We start from the raw sequence: 26,720 nt of genomic DNA, 5'->3' as shown, positions 1-26,720 counted from the left end.
TAAATCCCCAGCCCGATGCCATAATGTTCTTGAACAACCTTTGAGCATGATGGTGTAGTTCTCCACAGTTTCATATAGTCTATGAATTTATTTAAAATGGTAAGGATTATTTTTGTTTTCTATAAGATGATTATTTTTGATTTACTGATTATTAAAGATGAATTTTTGTATGATGAACCTAAATTATCATATAATAATTACAGTAGAAAATAAAACTCAGTCAGCTGAATTTTGAATCATCATATATTTAACTTCAAATTGTTTTTTTCCAAAATAGGTGTGCTTAGATGATGAACTAATTTTTGTTACTAACAGAAGAACTAAACTTACATTTTACATCAAGAAGCCAAATTCAGTAAACATTTTTATTTTACAAAGATACCTTTAATGAAGACATAAAATTTGACCTCAACATGCCACCAATTAGCCACTGTCACTAAAACTTTAAAGCTGGCGTAATTTATATACTAATTGTCCTTCATGGATGCGGATTTTCTTCTAGATTTTAATATAAATGCCATGAGGATTATGCAACAGTTAATGTAGAATATTGAACTTTTTACACAAAGTTTGATATTACTGGGGCGTTGTGCTGTGACTGAGCTATAGTTTGGTTCTGAAAATATTTTGTACTTTCATCCATTTCACTTGTCATTAAGCAAATATCTATTATGCCTACCAAGTATCCCGCTCCCCCTCTATCATGAAATTTACACTCTAGATGGCAATGTGGACCACAGACAAATAAAACAAATAAACAAACAAGTTAATAGACAAACAGACAAAATAAACAAATAGACAAATAAACAAGTTAACTTTATATATATTATAATTTGAGAAATTATAAATTTAGAAAGCAGTCAGTGCGATGAAACAAGGAAGCAAATAGTGCTGTGTAAAGCAGCAGAGTAGGAGAACAGTGAAGGGTGAGGATTCGACTTTAGAGTAGCAGAGGTGCAAACCAAGAAAGCGAGTCAAAGGTAATCTAAACATGTAAGAGAGAGACAGATTTATGGCAGCTTCTTGGGGGTTTTTATCAGGCTCATGAAGAACATGATTACTATTTCCAACTCTTAGCATGCTGATAAGGTAGTAGTTGTTTAGATGAATAAAATATAAAAGAATACAAGTGATTTATTGAAATTCCTTAATGGTTTCTGAAAACCGCTTGTGAAAGTAATCAGTGATAAGTTCCATATCCATATCCTGGCTTTTGCAATTTAATCCTGGACTTGTGCCAACAATACGTGCCTACAAATTGTCCTTTAGCGTTGTATGTAAATAATGCAAGTCACATGAACTGAAAAACATCTTTCTACAATATATTTTGGCAGAGCATGCTTGAAAGGAGAATTCTGAGATTTCTGCTCCAATCTTTACACTGTAGCCTGGTTTTAAGGGAAATGTGAGATCAATGGAGAAGCAATAGACGACAATAATGCCACTCCCATTAGTAGATTCTTTTCCCGCTCACTTCTTTTTTTGGTCATCCACCCAATTTATAAATGGACACATTCATTAATTCAATTTGTTTCTATCTCTTTTCTTATTTCTGTTGCAAAATTCACAGTGTGTTGGAAGACAAAGAAAAATAAAACATAAAAACTACATCCATGTGGTCTATGGGGCTGGTATTCCCTGACAAACCAAGTGAAACAGAAGATTGGCATCTGGGTTAGTGTGGCCATCGTTTCTCAGTCACTTTGCTGGGAATCTTGGCAAAGTAGTTAATTCTTCTCTGACCAATTTCAAATCCATCTCAGCCGCCTGCTCCTGTCCTCTGTGTGTGTGTGGGGGGGTGTCCTCAGGCCACACTCAACATGTCGCGTGAATGTGCACCTGAAGCAGGGCCTCCAGGCCTGCCAGTGGCCCAGTGGCGCACCTGTGTGATGAGTGGCACATCTCTGCAGGCAGAGGCATTGGACGGGAGCTTCCCACACCTTTGCCAAACAAGCAATTCTGATACAGCTGAGACATGGCTCTGCACAGAGTCTACCGTGCGCTGGACAGCTCTGCCATGTGAATTTAGAAAACATGAGTTTATCTCCAAACTGCTATATTCATTTATAAATTTAAACCTTACCCTATTTACCATATATAGTTCTTATTTTGGACAAAGACAGGAATACATGTTAAAATTCTTTGAAAGAAATATCTTTGGCTATTTTATATACACAAGGTTTAACAGTATTATTGTAGTTAATTAACAACAAGTGAATGAAATTTCAAATATCTTGACTTTTCTAATCTGAGCCTCACAGTCTTTATTTTACACTGAAGAATTTGATTTAAAAATCATTTCTGAAAGGATATCTTCTTCCACTTGCCAAACAGAATTTCCAGGCTTGTGACTAGTAATCAAAAGAATAGAAGCATCAAGCACAATGATGGCTATGAGAGTGACAGACTTCACAGTATAGAGAGCCTTCATTTAAAATAGTGTTTTCTGTATCAAATGTAAACCCTGTCTTCAGTAAGTCACATTCCTAAAATTAGCCTTCTCCTATAAAAGAACTGTCTCAAATATTTGTAGTGTTGTCAGTCAAATTCATCATGCTCTTTGTTGATTTTATTAACAGAAGAAGAATCTTATGTCTATTCAGATTTATTTTGTTTGATTTGATTTTAACTGGCACATAATGGCTGTGCAAACGTATTGGGGTAAAATGTGCTGTTTTAATTCCCATGTACAGTGTGTGATGTAATGATCAAATCAGTGCAAGTAGCATGTCCACCACTTCAAACGTTTATTTTTTCTTTGGGTGAAGCTACAAAGAAATATAATGTAATAATACTGTTAGTTACTCTTTGTATCTGCATCATATTCGGAGGTATTTTGTTGCATATGATGTTATTATGAACTATAGTCACCCTGTTGTGCAAAGAATATCAGACTTATTCCTCCTATCCAGGTAACTCACTCTGCACCATTCTTTCCATCCACCCTGCCTGTCCCTTTCCAAGTCTCTGGTAACCAACGGGCTGCTCTCTCCTTCTGTCAGGTCCACTTTTTCAGACTGCATACGTGGGTGAAGTCAGGTGATACATTTCTTTCTGCATCTGGCTTGTTTCACTTATTGTACTGCCCTTGGGTGAGCCTGAGTTATTGCACGTCACCGACTACCATCCCTTTTTGGATGGCTGAATTGAGTTCCATTCTGTGGCTGGGTCGGGTACGATGGCACCTGTAAGAGGCCAGGGGGGTGGTCGGCCTGATCTCCCAGCCACCCCTCAGTAGTGCTCTCAAGAGGGTCCTTACAGAAGGAGCAAGCCGGGCTGCTGGGCTCTGCTTCCTGGAAGATGGAATCTGCGATTTCCTACACCAGTGTTCTCTCCTAGGCTATGGCCATTTGGTGACACGCCAGAGCCTGTGCTAGATCTTCAGACTTTCAGCCTCCAAAATACAAGCCAAATGCATCTCTTCATGAAGTCAGCCTGTGTCGAGTATTTTCACATGATGAAAAGCTGACTAATACAGGGTGTCCACCCAGTAGTGGAATTTCTGCACATATAGTAGCTGTGTCCTTATCTTTCTGAAAAAGAGCTCTGTGGTTTCCCATGTCTGTACTAACTCACAAGAGGCAAACAGGAAGTACTGGTTGCCTTTGGCCCATGCCGTGCTGGCACCTGCCATCCTCTGTCTCTTTGATGACCACCTTTCTAACTGGAGTGAGGTGCTATTTCATGGTGGAGTTGATTCGCGCTGCTCTGACCATGATGGGGAGCATTTTATCATCTCCCTGTTGAGTGTTGTCATGTCTGCCTGGGAGAAATGTTTATTCACGCCCTTTCCTTGTTTTTAATCAGATGCTTTCTTGCTATGGAGTTGTTTGAAGGCCTTATATGTTTTGGATATTCGTCCTTTATCAGATATGTAGCTTACAAATCTTTTCTCCCAGTAGGTAAAATGATGTCTTCACACTGTTGCTTCCATGTGACATGTTAAATAGAAATTTATACATCTTGGAAACAAATAGTTTATTTTCCTTTCAAAGATATATTTTCAGTAGCATTTACAGGGGTGATTTTGTTTTTTTTTTAAAGATGGCAGACTCCAAATACCAGTTTGAAAATCATGTGCAATTTTCTATGAAATCAGGAGACAGAAAATAATCAAGAATGCCTCTTTTAAATTATATATTCTTTCTTAGTCCCATTTCTGGCTCTGTTTTCCCCAAATTTCTAGAGGCAATATGGTCACAGATGTGTAAATAGGAATTTTAAGGAACTTTTAATTGGTACCCTTTAGGTATGGATAATTGAATGTGCTAATCTATAGCACTGTGGCTGGCAAGTGTATAAATTGCCCCGATAACACTAGTTAGAAGAAGTAATTTTATAATTCAGTAAAAATCCATTAAAATAACTCCCTTTATGGTCTTTGGCTACTTTGTGCTTGGTTCACACACTTGCCTGATAGCCAGTTGGAGGCACAGTGCACTCAGCCAGTTGGTGGCGGAAATGGCTCTCTCCCCCAGCTGTCAGTGCTCAGGGCTCTTCTGCCCCACTTCCTGGCCCACTGCAGTATCTGACATGGGGTAGGTTCAGTCTCCCAGCCCAGCTTCTGCTTCTCACATTTCCCCTTACGTCAGATCCATGCCTTGTCTTTCAGCTCTAAGAGTGTTGATAACCTGGGAGATCGAGATTAACCATGATATTTTCCCCTGTCCTTCTTCCACCATTGTAATTTTCTTCTAAAAAAGGCACCTCCAATGATTTTTTTCTCTTGCCCCTCATTGTTCACCCACTCATATGTGTACATATCTGGACGCAAACACACATCCTGCGCCTTATAGGGCACATCCAGCTGATCGACATGAGGCCAAGTTCCTCCTAAACATCTGGATAACTCTCCCTTCTGGGCTTTGTAACCCTCCGATTTTATCTCCCAATCCCTCCTGCCTTCCTGTGTTTCCTGCAGGATCTATATGTGTATATGTATTGGGGGGTAGGGTTAAACAAGAAAAATTTTGAGGGCCGGGGATTTAGCTCAGTGGTTTCTCCGCCTGCTGCGCAAGCTCAAGGACCCGAGTTTGATCCCCGGTACCAAAAAAAAAAGAAGAAGAAGAAAAAAGAAAAAATTTGAAAGACAGTAGTTTACAAATATTTGAGAGAAAAGTATTTCCTGTTTTTCTTTTCGGTAATTTTGTGAACAGTAAAATAGCTTTAAGAATGCCAAGGACAATGCAGACTTTGTGTTTGCTTATAAAACCGGAAACAGGGAAACAGATTGCAGCCCATCCTTCCGGTGAGGTGTGGTGACAGAGTAAGCTGAAAGCTGAGGCAGTTTGCAGAAAAGGTCCAGGAGGACAGGGCTGGAGTGAGGAACCCAGGCCGGGTATTCGTCATCTTATCTTTGTACAAAGTGTGTAGGTCCAGTCTTACCAAAAGACTGCCCCTCTTCCACTCACTCCTAACCCCTCCCCTATCCTGAAGAGTCCTTCACCAAAGCAGGAAGAATTCCTACCAGAATCACAGAGCTGGAAGGGCTCCATTCACCTGTGCAAACAGAGCTCTGAGGATTTAGGACCTGTCAGCCTGGCTTGGAGCTGTAGCTGCAGCCCCACCAGTCCCTACACACATGTTCCTTTCTCCCTATCCCTCCTGGAGCAGAGCCCCACGTGACAACCTGTAACACTGGGTCTCCCACATACCATGGATAATACGCTTCTGCTGCCCAACTCATTAAAAGACTTATAGGTGGTCCAAGGACATTATTATGTACAACATTACTTCCAGGAGAGAAATCCTTCTGCATTCCAAAATAAACCTACACTGCTCATTATTTGAAGTCAGCCTACAGCAGTAGAAATCATGTGCCTAGAATTGTTATGACTTCATTAGTACTGACCCATACTCACACAGCCTGTGGTGGATGCATTAGTCTGTTCTTCAGAGTGAATTTTGAAAGGGAATTTTGTTGGATCATCATTGTACATGGGCCCACAAATAAAGCTGTGGTTTCGTTTTAGTTGATTTGGGCAAAATGCTCTATGTCATGGTGCTTTTCAGCATGTATCCACTTGGAGTGAACCGTCTATTGTACCCAATCATCTGGCAATTTCCAAGCTTCAGCAAGTTAATAAAAACAGAAATTTAAATTTAAAAGTACCAAGAATGGACTCACCTTGCCTTAGAATTCTCAAAACATGAAATCATGTCAAATGCTTACAGCTTTTATTCTGTAAATTTCCATCATTTTATTCATAAGAATCACCAATTAAAACATAATTTTTCAGTTGACTGAAAAATAACTTTTCAGTTGAGAGATAACTTGCTAACATAAAGAGAAAAAAGCTCAAATATTCATTATTCACTTTTAGTTTATGAATGAAGGTGTTTCAGAAGTACTAAAGTAAGAACAGTTTATATGTTTTTATTAATGTAGATAAATTCTTAAATTAGATTTTTCGAGAACAAAACAGATGCAATATTTTTATCACTGCATCTTTTAAAAACATACTGGGGATTTAGCTCAGTGCTTCCGCCACCTGCCTCAAAAGTGCACAGTCCGGAATTGAATCCCTGGTGCCAAAAAAAAAAAAAAAATACACATAAACTTTGGAATAAATTTAGAGGCAGCAGAGTATAATTGTAAGAGAATAAGAGTCTTCCCGTTAAGTTTTCTAGAAATTCTGAAGAATAATGATTTTCTTTCACTTTAGTAGTCTTAGTAAATATTTTATGTAAAGAGCTCAGAGCTTGTAGATTTATTCACCTTCAGTGAATTCCAATCCACTCATAACTATCCTAACAAATTATTTTTCTCTTTTAAACTCTCAATAGTATATCTCTGGTTTTAAAATGGATTATAGTTTGGTTCTATTATTATATCCTGTTTGCCCATGCTGTTTCTCCTTCATTATGCTGAGTTTGTTGTGACGTTCTACTTTTTGTAACAGACATCTGATGTTAAGAGTTAGGTGAACCAGAGACATTATTAGGAAGTACAGTGCTCTTAGCCTGAATTAGCTATGTTGGAACTTTACTAAAAATTTAGATACACTTTAGTTGGGTTTTTTCCCAACTATGTGCCTGTTCTTCATATACCTAGTGGCAAAACTTTTGGTAATGCGGGTACAGCAGGCTTGCTATAAACTGAGAATTCATTTTCTCATCTCTATGGGAGCCAATAATCATAACTATAGAAAATTTCTAACATTTACTTTGAGACCAAAGCTAACAATGAAAAATGAAACTTAATAATAATATCCAATCTGTACAATTGTAGGGGGGAGGAAATGATAAAAGCTATTGTCAGTAGAACTGAAGAATATTATAAACCACTTTCATTCATCTCTGTCATTTTGTCTGAAATAGCAATTATTCTCTCTAGTTTTGAATCTCCTAATGATCTGCAACTTTAATACATTTCGTTGTTTTTCTTATTATTAAATTCCTTATACAACACATACAATGCTAGTAGACTCTTGAAGGAAAAAAGGCAACGCACAAAGATATTAAAGCATGATTTTTGAAAAGCCTGGCTACAGTATCTAATATTATGAGTAAAATATTGAAGGAAGGGTATACATTGTCCTATAACAAAATGTTTACAGCTATGGAAAGATGATTACCCAAGACATTTTCAATGAATTTTATAATGCCTGTATATGTATTCTTGTTTAAAACAGGCAAAAAGGAATTATTTGGAGCAGAGTTGTAAAGGCTCGTGCTTTATGTGAGCATAGATCTGGCGATGAGGTAGTATTCTACCCTCTTGGAAATGAGTTGGGCCTCTAGTTTTCAAGAAACCAAAGGCACAATTTTCCACCTAAGAAAAGGAGTTCGAGCGTGCTCTGCAGAGGAGATTAGATATGTCTGTCACCTATTTTGTGGCTGTAGATCTTACAGAATCAATCAACTTTTCTGTGATTTATTTCTCCATTTTTTGAGAGAAGCCAAGCAGAAACTATTTTTGAAAAAAGAACTTAGCAAGATAGCTCCATAAAGCTTCCCTATTGTCAGTTCCTTGTCTTGTACACCATCCAATAAATTAACATAAGATATATTTGAAGTTGCCCATGGGAATATCTAAAGGCATATGGATAGATCTTCCTTCTTTTCTAATTTCTTTCAGACTGCTTTGCTTGACTATTTTACTACTTATTTAACAAAGACAGTGTCTCTAATCAGTTTTCTGCTGGTGATCTCAACTTCCTGGTAATTCAGAAAATAGAAAACAGTATCAGAGGGAGGTTATATATGGTTTTGTGTTTTTATGAACTATACCTTAAATTGCTATAACCAGTAAAATAATTAGTTCATCTGATGACAAAAAGATCCCTATGAAATGTACTCAGTAAATATTTTATATGGAAGCATAGAATTTAAATCCAGAAGAGACTTTATTTGGTTCTGTACTTACTGTTGTGGAGTGAATATTTTTCTCTCTCAAAGTTCATATGCTAAAATACTAGCGCCACACAATCATGTTAGAAGATGGGGCTTTTGAGATAGAATGAAATTATGAGAGTGAAGCTCTCTCTCATGAATGGCATTAGTATCCTTCATAGAAAATTGTGAGAAAGGATTCCTCTGTTGGCCATGTGAGGTTACTGGAGGCTCTGAAAACCAGACAGAGGGCCCGCACCAGACCCTGCATCTGCTGGTGGCTGGACTTTGGACTTCCACTCTTGAGGAGTATGAGAGGGAAAAAAAAATTTATTGCTTAAGCCATTCAGTTTGTGGTGTTGTGTGATAGCAGCCTGACCTAAAACACTTCCCTGTTACAGATGAGTACAATTAGACCCAGAAATGACTTGTGCAAGAACAGCAATGAATTCGTGTTGGAGTGGTAACTGAAACACAGTATTCTGATACAGAATCTGGGATTCTTTCCACTATAGCACTTGCAGTTTATTTATTCAGCAAACATTCCAAGGCCTTGTTTGTAGTAAAGATACGTTTTTAGAGACTGAGATGGGAAGAGGGGAGAAGATGTAAAACAAATAGGAAATTCTCTCTCCAGGAGAGCATACAGTTTTAAAGAAAACATAAAGCTGAATCACAAATTACAATATTTAGAATGTGTAAAGTGCTTAAGGGGAACAAGACAGAAGGCCACAGGAGGGAGAAGACCTATGGCCTCAAGATGATAAGGAAGGCCAAGTGGAAGTGGGTTTTAAGCTGATGGATGGATAGGAATTCCATGAATAGCATCAAAATGAAGAGGCAGGGGCCGGGGATTTAGCTCAGTGGTTTCGCTGCCTACTGCGCAAGTGCAAGGGCCCGAGTTCGATCCCTGGTACAAAAAAAAAAAAAAAAAAAAAAAAAGAGGCATTCTGTGAAGTGTCATTAATTGTAATGAACAAAGGGAGAGTTGGAGGGACTGGGCAGAAAAAGGGGTAATTCTGTATGAACTGAAGTGGAAATGGTGGCTAATCTTTGTAGGGTGCCACTTGCAAGACAGACACACTGGCATCCACATCCTTTGGTTGCTGTATTTACAAAGCCACCTCCTGGGAGAGAAATTTTGATTGTGGGAGGGCAGGGAGCTTAGCTCAAAAACTCACCACACCTATAAAAAATTCAGATGAGGTCCTGAATTTGATCCCTGATACCAAAAAATGGTAGAAAAGATTGGGCCAGAGATGTAGCTCAGTGGCGCTGCACCTGCCTGGCAAGCTCAAGGTCGTGAGTTCAATCTTGGACACAGAAAAAAAAATTAAGGTGATATGACCATTCAAAAAGAAAATCAAGGTACTGTTATTAAAAAAAGGCAGTGTAAAAGTGCAAAGATAGATGCAAAAATAAGGCACAACCAAACAAAAGTAAAAGGTGCCCTCTTCCACATCCTGTAGAATGTACATGAAAAGAAAACTGAGGTGAAGAGAAGGTGCAGTAAGTAAGATGATTACATGGAGTAGCTCGGTTTGACTGCTACTCAGAACGAGCTGCACTCTGGCATTCTGGTCAACCTGCTTCCCCTCCCTACCCCCAGCCCTGCCATCCCAACAAGGAAGCCTCTCTCCTTGATTTATACTGTGTATAAGGCACATGTTCGTTCCAGGAGCAGCTGACTCAAGGGAGGAAAAATTTGAAGCTATGGTTATACCTACGTGTGAGGAATGTGTCTTCTCTGCCCAGCTACTAGCAGTCAGACTGTTGGGCACAAATATAAGCTCTGGTGTTTCCCTCTTAGATTTAGGAAGTGTCTGGCTCTAGCTGCAAGACTAGAATTAACACGTTGCCTTAAGAAATACAGCAGGGAAATTCTATCCATCTGATCTGAACATTCCAATTGTAGAGAAGATAAAGCACTCAACTTCTACTGGGGACAATCCTAAGAAATACGGGAAACTGTGATAGGCACATTGGTTTCACCCTTCAGCCTTCTCCCCAAATACTTCATGGACATTGCTGCCTGCTGATTCCTTCACTCTTCGCTCCCCACAAACTCCTGCAAACCTGGTGCTAAGTGTGTGAGCTTCACTTTCTTCCTTACAAGAGGAAGAGTTTAAACAAAGGTCTCTTCTAAGGGTTCTTAAATTACAGTTTGATGTCAAGTTCAAAAACTTTATTGAAGTTACACTGAGGAAGGACTAGACTACTTTTGACCAAGAAGTTTGGTCTTCAAATATTTGGAGGCAAAACTGTAGGCTTCAACTCTCTCCCCTCTCTGTCACTTCCTGAAACTGTGATTTAATCAGGTATTCAACATTTTCATCTATGGTTGTATTTTTAATAAAATAAAGGTTTGTCACATAATTCAGTAAAAATAATTCAGTATTATTAACAAATAATGATAAGGGCTACTGAATTTTTTTTGAAGAGAGAAGTACTAATTTCAATCACTAGTATGATGTAGTGGTACAGTATGCAGTGAAATCATTGTGTTGACCATGCTGTGTTTGACAGACTGACTGATGAATGCATACTTTTAAGCTACCAAATCTAGGAGTTACTATCAAATTATAGAACAGCAACTCTATAAACATTAACAATAAAACTAAAAATTGTAACTATGACAGAGATAACAGGAAGCTGTTTAAAAATAGCTAACGCTTGCTTAACACTGTGTATAAATCTTTAGTTTTTAGCTTTCTTCAAAATTCTGCCTTATAAGCCAAAAATGAGGTCATTCTGAGACCCAGGCTCTGTCTTTCCAGCTCAGGCATTGGCTGATGTCTGTTGCTTAATTCCTGCCAATTGAAAGTTCTAATCAAGGATGAATGTTCCTTTATATGTGTGTGTGTATCTATAATATATATACACTATGAGTATATAGAGGACATTTATAACATTTACAATATTTACACAGATGCACGCATATATATTAATTAGGATCCTATATAGTTTCTCAAAACTACTAGTTTTAAAATAACTGTGCTTTCTAAAGTGAATGGCTTCTTATATAACAAGAAATCCTAAATTATGGAGTTGATCATGTCACTTTCAGTTGCTGAGTAAAGCCTTCAGGGACCCAGGCTGCTTCTAGCGTCTCCTCTAGTACCACTGGCACAATGGCTTTCCCTGTGCTTGTCACTTTCTGGTCAGAATATGTTGTTACATCTCAGGTAGCACATTCAGTTCAGAGAATGAGGAAGTCCTGCCTTCTGTGTTATCTCCCAGTGGCTTCCCGAAACTGCCTGCGTAACTAGGAAAACAGGGTCGTGGACTGAACGACTGCTGCAGACCACTGGGACCCATACTCTGGAGCTGAGCATATTTAGACCTGAAACTCAATCAGAATTCTTTCATTGAAAAGAAGGAATACTGCATAGGTGGCTATCAGATTTCACCAGAATAAGAACACTGGGTAAATGAAGTTACATTACTTAAAAGATGCAATTGTGAAGGATGATCAAGTAAGTAGTCAGAAAATATGAGACAAAAAAATTTCTCCAAAATAAGCAAGATCATCTATAGGATTTCACTGTAATTGGGCTCATTTTAATTAACAAAGGGAATTTCATGTAACTTCTTACAAGTTTCCAAAGGTCTGTCCATTGGAAAAAAGATACAGCCAATCACTGAAATGAGTAGAGAGAATTCTATGGCTGTTTTCTTAGGCATATACATTTTCAAGAGGACAAATGCAGTATATTTGTCTTAGAAGAACAGGCTTGAACTGATAATATATTGTCAAGTCAAGAATCATCTTGGACTGCAAAATGTAAATGTATCCCTGACACATTAGGTGAGTGATTCTAGCTTACATTAATGGGCAGGCTACATCTGTTGTTTGATAGTTGGCTTCTTCAGGGGCTGCCAGAGAGCATCTCATCACTTGCCATGCCCCACATATTAGATGGAAAGAAAAAGAGAGGAGGTGCTGCTGCCAAAGCACCTGTAGATAGAACCCAGCAGAGAGCAGCCTCAGGCACGACCCTGCTCAGGACTGTAATGAGTTAGCCGGGTGAGTCTGTTCCACTGACCGGAACAAGGGCATGAGGGAATTTCAGAGTGCCTGCATTCTTAGCTACCTCACTTGCTGCAAGCAGGTCCAAGAAAGGTGGGAACCCAGGAAATTTGGAGATGTAAATAATGGGTAATTGTCAGTACTCCCCCAAGGTCGTTTCCAATGACTTAATTTTGACTGCTCTGCTTGTATAGCTCAGGAAATGGTTTTGAATTTGGAAAACTATGTATATAAACATTTCATATTAATATGTATATGCATTCAATAAATCTGTTTTCTTTTGTCATATTTGCTTATCATTACCATATTACATTTAGTAGAAAAATAGTTTAACAGACTGTTTGCTCAAATATATAAGAAACATGATTTGGAGAGTAAGAATTTTGACAGTCAATTCAGTTAAAAATCCTGTTTTCATCATATATTAGTGTGGTTATACCTGCAGATTAGGAAGTAACTGACAGGAGGAATTTTGGAGACTTTGGAAATGTTGCAATATGTAACTTATAAATATACTAACTAAATATTTTGAAACGTATTTGCATTGCATATGTATGTGCCTAACTTTTCTTTTCTTTCTTTTTTTTTTTTCTTTTGGTACCGGGGATCAAACTCGGGTCCTTCCGCTTGTGAGGCAGGCGGTAAAACCACTGAGCTAGATCCCTGGCCCTGTATGTGCCTAACTAATGCTGTTTTACATGAACATAATGTTACAAATTTTTTGTAAATTCTGAAATTCAAAGGAATTTGAAGAAAAGATGATTTTTGTGACTATTACAGATTTCCTATTTATTTCATCTTTCTGCTTTGTTTTGGCTCAATTAACCTGATATGATTGAAAGAAAAAAACGAGTTTCAGGAAATCTTATTTATAACTTAGAGGTATTTTGATTTATAATTCAGTCTTTCCAATATAGAAAGGTCTTAAGATAAATATTTGTAATTTAACATTGTCATCTTTAAACATCAAATTAATCTTTGATAGATCTACACTATTGATTTTCTAATCTCTAGCCCAGGTTTTCATCAGACTATAATAGCAAACAAAACCAAATTATTTCTATTGTTTGGCACATGAACAAAGAAAAATATAATTAATTTCAAACCTTGTTTCTAACTAAATATGTCTGGAAATAGAGTACAGGATGGAGAAATTACTTTGACTTATGGTATGAAGGGATAAAACATTAATATTTGTCTAATTATTTTTTAAATGTTTGTATAAGTCTACTTATTTAAATCCCTATTGATAGTCTAGTAAAAACTTTGAAGGCATTGTTCTAAATAAGCAGTTGCAAAAGGCACCTAGTATGTGATTCCACTTACGTGGGGGACCCAAAGTAACCAAATCCATAGAAGCAGAAAGTAGAATGGCAGCGGCCAGTGACTGAGGGAGGGAGAGATGGGAATAAATAAACAAATAAGTGAATAGTTTTTTAATTTCAGTATTATATTTCAACATATCATAATTTCCACTCTAAATGATAAATAAATTCAAGAATACATGCAAAGCACTGAGCCCAAAGGACCTGGTAGACAATTATTATTTCAGTAAATGTCATCTGTTTTATTTTATCATTACAACAATAAATATACCAGAAAGTCAAAAGAGCAATTTGAAATATCTTTTCAATGGGCTCATGAGTATATTCATGACAGAGTCAAATGACATTCTTGTGTTTTCCAAGATCCTTCACTCAGAATCTTTATTGTTCTAGGAGGCATCGTTGATAAAGACCTTCGTCACTACCTCAATTTACGATTTCAGAAGGGGTCTGTTGACCACGACCTTCAGCAAATCATTCGAGACAACCTCTACCTCCGCACTGTGCCATGTGAGTACAATACCGGACCATATTTTCTCCCTCTGTTGGGAGAGAAATATGCAGCTCTGTAGCCATTGTTTGAAAGAAAGTTTAAGTCTTGCTGATTATTTTATAATGGGCATTTGGAAAAGAAAACGGATTTGAGATATGGAAGTTTTAAATGCAAATGCTTCTAACTGTGCTTGTGTGGTTTTTGATGAAGTTGTAAACAGAAGAAACTGGTGATTTTCAGGCTATAAAATCTAACTTACACTTCTGAAGTTAGTATGGAAATGTGTAGATTCTAGTACAGACTTTCAGTGATTCAGAGTGAATCAAGACTGAGGTAGAACTCCACAACGGGAGACAGGAGAATACAAATTCAGTTTCTTAGTTGAAACAGCTATTTTGTAAGTATAATCTACGTAGTAAATTCATTTTTGCTTTGCAGCAGAGGGATTTCTCAAGTGAAAAGGACACACTGAAAAGTAGGAAGTGATGATGTTGCATGTTGGAACAAATTTCTTATATGCAACCTATGGAAATCCACAAATACCAGTTTCTGATTTTCCTTTAAAAGAGAGGAATCAGTAAAGTGAAAAAAAAAAAGCACAAATAAAATTCTTAGTGCCTATTTTACTTTATTTGACAATCCTCTATTAACTTTAGGGCAAATAAAGGACTTTTCAACTCAGGTCCTAGGTCCTACATGGATATCAAATTACATTTTCTTTAAGGGAGAGCTAAGAGGTGCCAAGACTTTCCACTCTTCAGGACCTCTGGACTGTGGATGTTGTCTGTATTCCTTTTGCATTAGTTCTGAGCTCTAATAAACTCAAAGCTATGGGCTCTGGAGGATTAATATTAAAGAAAGAAAACTTGACTAGGAAAAATGAAACAAGACAAAAAAAAAAGATTTTTGATAAGGAGGATTGAGCCACCAGCAGCACTATGTAACAATATAAATGGGTGAACTATACCAAAATATTGAAAACACCTCAAATGTGAAGATGGACAGATAAGCACTGAGCCCTCGCAACCCACACGTTTTAGAAGGGGTGGATTCTCAGCACTGTTAGCGCTGAATGTTCATCAAAATAAAAATGCCACAGCACCACTATCAAATATTCCTAAATGAGAATGCTTGCTGGTCGACATCTTGTCAAAATGATACTTCTTTCTGTGTGTGTTAAGTAGAGGAGCAGGCTTCTGAACTCTTGCTGTAGAAGAAGTTAAGAAAAGTTCATTCTTAGACTTAGGAGCCTGACATTAGAGTGATGGACAGGGTAGACAGGTGAAAAAACTGACCGATCTATTTATAAAGCAACAGGTGGGTGCATTTTCAAAGCTATGATGTCAGCACAGCCGTGTGAATTTATCTTTTGTGACATGAAAGAAAGGTGATCTGAAATACTAAATAAAGAATCCAGGCACTTTATTATGTTTAAAAGCTGAGGGAAATGGATAAGAGGCAGACATTCAGGAATACTTGTAGCCCTTGCTAAAACAATGACATAAATAAGAAATAATTAAATATGAAGATAATAAGAGTAAATTTTGCATTAATTAACTTCTTAAATAAAGAACCTCTTCAGAGTACCAAAGGATGAGTATGAAGGAAAAGTAAATATGAAGGTAAAATATCTAGACTTACATGGGTTAACATAGTGTGATTTTGGGAGAAGGTCATAAATTCAATTAGAAGTCCTTGAATAGCTCCCATAAAGAAGATAATTAGAAACTCAATGAATCTGAATATTATGATGAAACAATTACTCTTTGGTTTCTTTGGGTTTTTTTTTTTCAGGCATGACTCCTAATAGCCAATTCCAATGACCCCATTCACTAATAGTGCTTTTATCTTGGTGTAAGAGTTGAAAAACAAAACAGAGGTAGAGGTGATTCTGATTTATATTATTAGAAACCATTTTTATACTAATGAATTGGAACTGGACAATCTACCATCTTTATTCAGTGTATCTTTTAGTGAAGTGTTCAGACATTTTCAGAGAATATGCTATAAAAATGTGTGAATAGTATGAAGAATCCTACCATGGCTTAGAAACTTACATTCAATCCATTGTATCTATTGGTACTGCGTATGGAATCACACTTGTTATGCATTCTCCTGGGTCACAATATTGTCTTTGGTTTTCATGAAACCAGCATGTTAAAAGAAAAATTTGCTACTGAGGACCACACCATTGTTCCAGTGTATGCGTGTGTTAATATGTGCTCAGTTACCTCTAGCAATAGCACCAGGAACAGGTCTTTGATAACTTCATTGAAGCAAAATAATAGTGCCTCTAAAATTATGTTAAAGTGGACTAATGTTTTCACAAGATAATGAGCAATCCTGCCTTCTACGTGACATTACTCCTCTATCACCAACTACAGCTAGAAAGAAAGGAGTCAAGGCTTGGAGCTGGACTCCAGGGGTTGAGAGACACTCCATGCATACACTTTGCAGATCCTGTTGTGAAACAGCATGCCTCCTGTGTGCACTTCACAGGAGGCTTCTGGCTGCTGGCTAATTTCTAAGCTACTCAAGTGAAAGAGGTAGTGAGTCCAGGTCTTTTCTGGGCTTTAACTGCAAATAATAATAAAAAATTCTATCATTCTTTTACAATCAGCTAGGTTTGATTGCATTTAGCCTTCTTGTTTCCCCAGAAAAATATCTCAAAACCTAATTGTCCAAAAAACTGTTTTAAAAGTCCTGTCTCTAGATATGGAAGGAAGTCCCAGTCATGGTGCGTATGTGGCAGACACACACACACACACACACACACACACACACACACACAGTGGTTGATGAAATCAATCCAGCATTCCTTCAAATCAGACCACAAATTAAAGGTCCTTAAGAACAGACTCTTGATATTTTCTGTAGAGCATAACAGGCCCATGCCATGATGACTCATATTTGCTGAAGACCCCAATTTGTGCTTAAATCCACAACTTTCGATTGCTAATCATGTAACTAATACCAGGGAAATAAAGGATTCTAGAGGACTTATACTAGGAAGTGAAAGGTAATTGTTTCAGAATGAAAACTGTGAGCAAATTTTCTACTATTAGATTTCAGGCTATATAAAGTTTTTATGTAATCGAACTTCAAGTGAAATGAGTGAATGACTATGAAACAAAACTGTTGTGGCCTAGAATATGCTAAACATTAATGAGGAAGAATGTGTATAGACAAAGGGTGTGAAAGGCCTGGATATCATACGGGATTCATCATATGGGATTTCAGTTACACGGATAGTGCACCCAGGGAATTTCAGAAGCACTGCTGGCAGCATTTATTTGGAGATTACATGGGATGATTTCATCACAGCATGTTAGATGCACAAAGTGAAGGCAGCATGCTCTGTCCCTGGGGTAGCATAGATCCAAAAGTCTATGAGGGAAATTCCTGGAAATAATATGGGAAATATTGGATTAATTTGTAAATTTTAAAAATAAAGTTTATTTTAGCTTTAATATTCCACTGAGCATAATGATTCGAGTATTTAACTCAAGTCTAATCAACCACAGTTAAGCTACTATGCTTCTTAAATATGAAGAAAATAATCACTCCAATTTATTGATAAAGCTCTTGTCCTTTCTATCTTTGATATGCATAGAGACATACTAATAACTTTTGAGGAAAATATGAGCACAGATATAAATTTTAAATGCTTTTTTCCATGATACCAGATGACATGGTAAAGCACTTCAGTGACCAGTTTTGAAAGTTTGAAAACAAAATGGAAGATAGTTGAAATAAAACTTTTCTCCACACCTTATTTATTATTTAGTGAGATGTTTTTATTAGGAAATATTTTGAATTGATTTGAACCCAGAAGAAATGCCAGTGTATACCAAGTAAAAGACAAAAATCAATAAAACTAAACTCTACTGTTTAGTAACTAAACTGTTCCTTGAAAAATGAATAAAATGAAAAACATAGATTTAAGATATGAAAGAAATTACTTTTATGGAAGACCTGATGGAGATATAACTCATAAAGATGTTTCTGCACATTTAAGTGCCTTAAGTTAGTAAAACCGAGGCATATTAAAAGAAGAATTGCCAAAGATAAAATTGTGAGGTTTCTAATACATACTTTATAAAATTTTCTGATTCTTATGCCAAATTATCTTCCACAGAGAATGACAGAGAGGCAGGCTCTTTTCAAGTTATGAGACGGTCTTCTGTTAAGAACAGTTCAGCATACCAAAAGATGTAGCTGTGCAAGAAATCAACACTGTTTTTTGTTGGTCATATAATAAGCCTGGTCAAAAAGAACAATTGGAGAGTGGGTGGTTAGGTCACCAAAGAGAAAGGGACAGAAGATTACAAAAATGAACAAAGTATGTTTTTACCAGTGGAAGGAATTTCTCTCAGAAATGATCAAGAACAAGAGTAAGTACTCAGAATATCTATCTGTAAGCAATATAGGCTTGCGTGCTGAGATGCTAAGTTGAAATATGTATGTATTTTTCCATAGGCATAGAAACATCTGATCCAACTGAATTTTAAACCAACATATTGCAACAATTGTGTATTATACATCTGTTTCAACATTATTCTGATTGCCTCAAATAAGAATCCTCAATTTAGAAGCTCTTTTTTGAAATTGTTTTTAGAATAGAAATCAAATATTCTTTCATAATTGTTTCAGAATCAAGTTGCCAGATTTCTGTTCTTTGAAAATGAATATAATTTTTTAAATGGACTAATTGTATTTGGTGCTAAGTGCTGAAAATAAGGGTTATTTCAAAATAAATATGGCTATTTGCATTATGGACAGGAAGAAAAGGAAGTCTATAAACAAATGCAACTAAATTTCTTGAGAAATTTATAAATTGCCCAGAAATTTGCTCAAAAGCAAAAATTCAAAGCTTTCTGAGCATAGCAAATACTTGAAAGCATTCTGCCCATTTACTCATTCAGATAGCTACCTGCTTGGTGTGTTAAATGTGTTGTTCCTTTACCGGAAGTTGTAATAGGCTTATGCTCTCTTCCTTTTCACTGAAAATATTAAGATCCAGTATCATGCACATATGTGACATTACGATAAATTTCCTCTCCTGTTCACTGAACAGAATGAATGTAACTTTTTTGGTCAGATAGCAACATCCCTTGGTTTGACTGACAGGGTCCTCTAGAGAGAAATGGCTTCAAAATATTGCTTAAAATGGAAAGTCAAGGAACATTAGACGTGATCGTATTGATTTATCCATTTGACACCATAGGCCTTTATCTTTAGAATAAAAGAACACGTATAGCACAAAAGAACTGCAGTGCACACCTACAGTGACAATTGTACGGATCTTCTCAACCATATAAAACTCCCTTTGCCCCAACTTGATTGGCTTTTTCAGTTGTGACCCTATCTTTTCTTTGGTTTTCCCCTTTGCTTCACCTTTTCTTCTCATTCTTCATAAGAGGGAGACTCTCCACAGGAAATCCAGTTTGCAGCCAGAGGGTAGTGGCCAGGTGGAATATCCGTACCCTCTTGGCCTTCAGCGTTCCCCACAGCTGCCCCTACGTGAGGATGCATGCTGACATCTGTAATCCACCTCCAAAACAGCCACTCTTAGCTTTCACTAGAAAAGCGCCCAGAATCTGCTCCCTGCTGACTTCAAAAGCATAGCCCTGTGTGCTGGAGTGGGAGAAGGGCGACATCTCTTGCTGTTCCCCCTGCCCTGTCCGAATAAAAAGTGAGGGCTCTGTCAGTTTCAAGCCTGCCCCATTTATTTTCCAGTCAGCTGATTAGTCCTAGCCTATAGGATGGTTACGGAAGAACTGAAGGAGGTAACAGACAGATGGCAGCCCATGCTGGTGTTATCATAGGAATTTAAGACTAGGTTTGTAGTAGGACGGTCAACCTCAGATTCCATGTACCTGAAATAAACAACAATAAAAAAATAGTACTCATTAAAGCCACTGCTATTCTGATGTTGAGGGCACTACTCAAAGTTATTTGCACATTGTAGTTTAGCATAGCAAATACCAATAACTGCAGGCTTTATTTGGTGACATGAAATTATGGGAAAAGCACTTATCTCGAAATTGGGAGTTTTCAGTTCTGGTCTGGTTTCCAACACTAACTATAGGACCTCACCAAGGCCTGAAGCTTTGGTCTCAGGAAAGAGAGGAGAAGAGAACATGAACTCTAGTGGTTATTTTTCTTCTAAAATTCCGTGGTTTTCCGACTCCACTGGCTTGCTTTTCTTTTATCTGCATTCAGATCAGTTCCTCAAATTATTCTGAGTGTGGAATGCCCTTGATATCGAGCAGGTGTAAAGAGCTTATGGAAACTGGAGATATATCAACTACAGCAGACACCTCAGGGAAGACTAAAGAGCTGAGTTTAAATTAAGTACAGTTCAGGAGAAAACCAGCCATGCGTGTGCTTTCAGATTTTTCTATGAATGTCAAGCTAAAGATGCTATCATAACTCTGACGTTCCTTGAAATCTGCCTTCACTATTCATGAAACTCTGAAATATGGTCTGGTCTTGGTGAGTGGATAAGAAAATAAACATAATGAGAAGTACAAAGCCTTTGAAATTGCTCTCCACCTTTGGAATGTGTAATGAGCTGAGCTGTGACATCCCGGCTGGCTTCTGAAGCATGAGGTGTATTGTTATTAAAATGCGATTGTGAGCCTTAGCATAAGATGTTTAACATGAAACATAGTGTCTTCCAGCGTTGCGCTGTAATAAACTTTGCTTATGCGAGTGGACAGCCCTGGTGAGAAGTCCAAATAGATGCGGCTGATGGGAAGTTAAATCAGTGATCAGTGCAGTCAAGGGCTTTACAGAACAGACAAAAACTTTTAAGAGTCCACAGCATTTCTCACGCCTGGTAATTAAAATTCAGACTGATACAGGATGGACAGTCGATTCAATTACAAAATACACAGGAATCTTGCTTTTCTTAGGCAAAGCAGAGTGCACAATTGGATTTACTCCCAGTTAGTATCCCTGTTTCTTCCAAGCATTACCTTTCTCTGGCTTGCAGGACAGTTGCTTTCTTGCCATGAAGTCAGCGGATATCTGCACAAGCTCCATGGAATGAAGATAGAGCTTCTCATGCCACTTAACTCCAGTGAGTTGTATGCATCAGTGATAATTCCCAAGTTGCCCTCCAATGATAGGCTGAGGTAGGAACTAACGTGAGACTGTATAATTGCCATCTCCTATTTCTAGTAGGAATTTTGATGCATCTCGTCATCTTTTTAACTGGCTGACACTGATGAAAAACCATGCAGATCATTAAGAGATTTGCATATTTGAAGAAACTTTGAGACTTCATGTCCTGAATCCAAGTCAGATCAGTTATTTTCATCTTGATGTGAACCTTTTGCTTGGCCATTAATCCATAAATAACAAATTGTCTTTTTTAGCATGTCATTGTCAGAAATACTGAAATATAAAATATCTAAGTGAAAAAATAAATACTTAATTGATAAACATATTCTCCTAATAGTAAAATTAAATAATTTTATTTAATTAAAATTAATACACAAATAGATATATGCAACGAAGTCATTGTCTAAAGGCTTCCTTTTATTTTCTGAACTTGCTTCTAAGAACTTTTTTTATCTCATCTCTATCTACATTCATATCCCCAAATTCTAATGTAAAGAAGTTATAGTCATATAAAGCTCTATAAACAGATCTTATGCATGTTCCCAGTTCCTACTTTCATACTTCATAAAAGTATTTCTTTTGCAAATGAGGGTAAGAGTGATATGAATTATCATTCACCAGGCATCACCGTGCAAGTATTGTGAAGTCACTGCATGTTCTAAACCTCTAAGAAACGTGTCGCAGTTCTCATTTTTCAGACCAGGAAACAGAGGCTAGGGGAGGTTGTGTACCCTTCCCACTGCACACAATTAGTGAGTGGATCAAAAGGACTCCGAGTCTGTGTCTGCCTCCTGCAGAGACCCATTTGTTGGGTGTATCCTGTTACCTCCTTCGTCACTACCACTCTGATTTTTCTCACAATTCTGAACAAATTTTGGGAAGTTTCAAAAAGTAGGAGATTGCTTGGATATGCATCTGGATCCATTATCTAATATTTCCATAAAAGCAGCAAAAAAAATCCTGAAAATATGTACTGAATTCTGTAAGACCTCTACATCACACACTGGTTTCCACAGTGGTCTCCAGGAGCCCCAGTGCTATTATTCCCCTAAAGACTCCAAAATGACCAAGGTCAGGAGCTGACTGACTATTGATCATGGAAAGCCCCTCCTGTTCTCACCTGAAGGGAACCTAAAGCCAGGCCACAGGGCTGACTGCCAGGGTCCATGATGTCGCCACATGGGAAACGGCCCTGCTGGTGCCGGAGGAAAGCACCACTCCCATGTCTGCATAGCTGGAGCTGCACCGACTCACCTGGCACTCGGGACAGCGACAGCTCCTGGGGTCTGCAGAACTCCCACTGGCCCTCTGAGGGCACGAGGCCATGGTGACATTAGGCACAGCTTGTTCGATGCCCTCCCTAGGCACAAATGGAATTGAGAGGGAGCATCCAGCCTCCATCCCTCTGGTCCTCCCTGGCTTCCGGGTGAAGCCCGGGCTGCACAGCAATCTCCGGTGCCCAGGGAGCAACTTTAGCCATTAAGAAGTCAGTGACTGTGCAGCCACGCGTAACTTTTGCCAAGCTTCTATTATCTGTTTATTGCTTTCATGTCATAGTATTTTTTTTTATCACTCTTGTCCATAACACAAAACAGTATGTGTCATTCAGGATTCAGTCAAAGAAGTAAAACCATCTGTGGTATTTTAAGAAGAAATAGGTTGAAGGAATTCGTTTTTTTAGAAAATTGTTGGAAAAATAATGCTCAGACAATAAAAAAAACCTGCTTGGAGAGAAGATAGGCCCAGAGGGAATTGTCTGCCTCTGAGACCTGCAGCTAAGACCTAGATCTGCCCACGCCAGAGCTGAGAAGGCCCACGCGGCTGTCATTGCCTTACTGCCCCTCAACACCTAAGGGGCCAAGTGCAAACAGGAGAGCCCTCCGTGGGGAGCGTCACATGTCCAGAGCCACTGGTTATGGAAGCAGCACCTTGAAATGGGCTTCCTTTGGGGGAACAGCCAGACAGTGCCAGAAGTGTGTCTGAAGTTACATTTACTAAAAGGCTGCATTTTAAATTCTTTGTTTTGGTTCTTCTGCAGTCAAATGCGTACAATATAAATAATTGTTATCAGGTATGAGTGCAAAGACCTTCAGAGTGTTAAGGTTTTCTCTTTTCTACTTAAGCTCACTCCCAGTGATTAATTTATATGATGCTAACTGGTTAGAAGCTCCCAGGGACAGACATTTGCTCTTTGGAAAACAAGAATACTTATGCATTATCAGTGCATTCTGCAATTATTCTACTGTACTTACAGAATGAGATGTTTAAATGTATGTAAGAGTCTTTGTTCATTTTTATTCACAACTTTATTATTGGAAAGTATGAATATGACACTAACAAAATTTAGATCATAATTATATTTCTCACATGAAAAAGCAATTGACAAAAAGTGCTTTCAGAACATAATTTAAATTTGGAGCAAGAAAAGGAATCTTAATTAAAAGTGAGGAGTTGAATATATTATTTGAAGCACTACAGAAAATTAATTACAGTTCGAAAGACGGAAGATGTTTGCAGCCTTGGGTGGCACAATGTCTGTGTTCAAAGACCAGCATCGCAGCTCTTTTGGGCCCGGCATATTTCCAAGTCTCACGTTCATTAAGGAGTCATGCTATGAGTCTTCGGGTAGAGTGAAATACAATAAAAATACACATCTAAACAAAAACACAACTATGTGCAATTTGGAAAACTTGCATCTAAGCCAACATGATATTAATTTATAGTAAAGAACCTGGTTCTCCGGTACAAACATAGAAATGTAATTTGGTTTTCCCATAGGCTGGATGTTACTCTCTTTATGAATATGGTTATACTCATAAAAACTTATCTTCCGGTTTCATCACTTGTAAAAATGAGGTTTTTAATTCAAAGTGTCGTTAATGCACTTAATAATCTGTTAAATTTAAAGAGATTAAAAATGTATAAACTTTTATATATTGTAAGTCAGTTCCGCTAACGTTGAGAGGTAGTACGTGCATATGTCTGGCTAGATGCTAGGAATACAGAATGATAAAGACACAGATTCCATTCCTTAGGGATTTATGCTTATTAGAAGTTCACTATAGGTAAGACATATATTATTATTCTCACTTTACAGATGAGTAAACAATATGTAAAATGAATTAAATAAAAACAACTGCCTTGAGTTACACTTGAGATTTATAGCCAGGCTCAAGACTTTGAGAAATGATAGTTATTAAAACAATCTGAGTGAATTTGCCTTTGTTTAGCAATAATGACTGGACTGTTTGACTAGGTTAAAGATACAGACTATTAAGGACAGAACACTCAAAGATTTAATTGAACCATAGGAATCCAGTTTTGGAAACTTTGCTTAGCCCTGCTTCCACATATTTGTGCTCCAAATTTTTCAGGACCGAGATGAGTAAGAAGGAAAGGAAAGAAGTATCGCAGCAGACCCTGAAAGACTAAAGGTTTTCTTGGATTAGCCTGCGACAGTTAATTCGTCGCAATTAGCTGGTTAGAGATACACATTTGCAACCTTAGAGTAAATTTGAAGCCTCCAATATCTTTAAACAAAACCTTGAGCCACAGACAGTTAATCCGTTGCTTCCCAGTGAAGAGCTGGTAGTAAATAGAGTCTACGTGATTGGGGACAGTTGTCCGGGTCCACCTTTGCCTGTTTCCAAAGATGCCTATTAGTTCTGGAATGCTGTTCTTATTATTTAGAAGGTGGAAATGAGGCTCAGAAAGTCAAGCAAGTAGCCTACGATAAAAGGCTTCTAACTGTCTAAGCCAGAGTTGAAACAGATTTTCTCTTGATTGTAAGACATATAGAGATATCTAGATATGTACTTTGTAATATTTATATTTAACTATATATGTCTATACCTGTCTGTAGGTACACCTAGATATAGATATACATTCATATATTTATATCTATTCAAAATAAGACATGTATATGTGTGTATATCTGTTAAAAATAGGAAGTCTTACTTTCACAGGTAAAAGTCACCCTTGGAAATCAGGTGGGTTTAGATCGGAGGCAGGAGCAGGAAGCACATCCAGAAATTTGGAGAAAATCCTTAGTGCTGGTAATGAGCAGAGAAAAATAAGAGGTGGAGTTTCTGCATTTCGGGGAATTGGGTAATAAGAAAGCAGAAGGTGAAGATTATCTAGGACCTGGAACTTGATTCAAATGGTCTGAGCTCAGTTCTTCTTACAGTTTGCAGCATATTGAATCTGTCTCAACCAAGACTGGCCACACTACCTAAGAGAGTAAGCTACCTGGATTTAAGTATGTTTACTGTTTTCTAACGAGCTGGACTTAGTGAGTGAGGCTCTGTGTGGCTCAGTTTTGTCATCTGTGAAAACGGGGATAAAATAGTTCCTACATCACAGAATCAGGATTAAATATTTAAGATGCACACAGCAATGCCTTGTACAAAGGAAATGTTCCATGAAGTTGCCAATTCTTACCAGTCTTTTTGTGAGATGGGAAGGGAACAGTCTTGTGTTTAAGCAAGATTAACCTAATGTTTGGTGCCAGTAGGTGCAAATACTGTGTGCTGTGCCCAAGTACTTGGGAAGGAGGCAACAATATTCTGTTATTGCTAAACTTGGTAGCTACATTTTTGGGGCAAATCAGCGATAGTATAGAAACTATCAAGATTCAGAATACCTTGCAGGCAAATGAAAGTACAGCATGAAGCTTACTGACCATAACATCTCAAGAATATGTTTACTTGGCATTGGGAGATTGATTTTGGGGGTGTATAATACTTTTGTGGGGGCTGCCCTGCGCCTTGTGGGGTATTTAGCAACATTCTTGGCTTGTGCCCATTAGATGCCTATACCTTCTGTGAGTTAGGACCACCCAAAACATCTACAAACATTGCCAAATGTTGCTGGAAAGGGGCAAAAATGTCCCCAGCTGAGAGAACTGCTGCAGAGAAAGAATGCATCGAGGAAACATTTTTAAAAGGAGGGTCCTTTGTTAAGGGCTGAGATTGCCCTACCAAGTGAATGGTGACAGTAGGCTAAATGACAGCCAGTGTGTCTGTCCCACAGTACCACCAACCTCACAGTGAAGAGCATCCTGGGTTAACCTGATGCCCTTGCTGTGTTTGCGTGGCTTCTCTAGTTGTGGCTCTATCACGCAAACATCTGGGTAGGAGATATTTTCCCATGGACCTCTACATACTTGATTATATACAGTTTGCATATATTTAAAAATAGAGACTCCTGGTATTCTGATGAGAGTAATTTTTCTGTATAAATTAGTTAATGAGTTTCCCACATTAGTTATTGTGTGTGTAGTGCTTGATCTCTCCAGTCACTGACCAAAGTTATTCTTCGGGATTTCAGCATTAGGGACCAGAGATTAGAATTGGGTGGATTATCTGAGAAACTCTCTGCTGTAAAATTCTATATAATTTGGGAAATT

At 37.8% G+C, this 26,720-nt stretch overlaps 1 protein-coding gene across 12 annotated transcripts in view; it reads left to right on the top strand.

The window, feature by feature from the left end:
• The window catches only part of Magi2 (membrane associated guanylate kinase, WW and PDZ domain containing 2), a 1,273,508-nt gene that overhangs the window by 337,612 nt on the left and 909,176 nt on the right, over window positions 1–26,720 (top strand). For all 12 annotated transcript variants that reach the window (XM_087206547.1, XM_021253974.2, XM_087206545.1 and 9 more), the window contains exon 2: window positions 14,083–14,199. In XM_087206547.1, coding sequence (XP_087062673.1) covers window positions 14,083–14,199 — 117 coding nt within the window. The remainder of the gene's footprint in view (window positions 1–14,082; window positions 14,200–26,720) is intronic.

The sequence above is a fragment of the Heterocephalus glaber genome, unplaced genomic scaffold (genome assembly GCF_053883595.1).
Source record: "Heterocephalus glaber isolate CG9 unplaced genomic scaffold, H.glaber_assembly_v1.0 deba00000676, whole genome shotgun sequence".
In the NCBI taxonomy this organism is placed as follows: Eukaryota; Metazoa; Chordata; class Mammalia; order Rodentia; family Bathyergidae; genus Heterocephalus; species Heterocephalus glaber.
The sequence above is the reverse complement of the archived record's forward strand: the minus strand, read 5'-3'. Positions and strand labels throughout refer to the sequence as shown.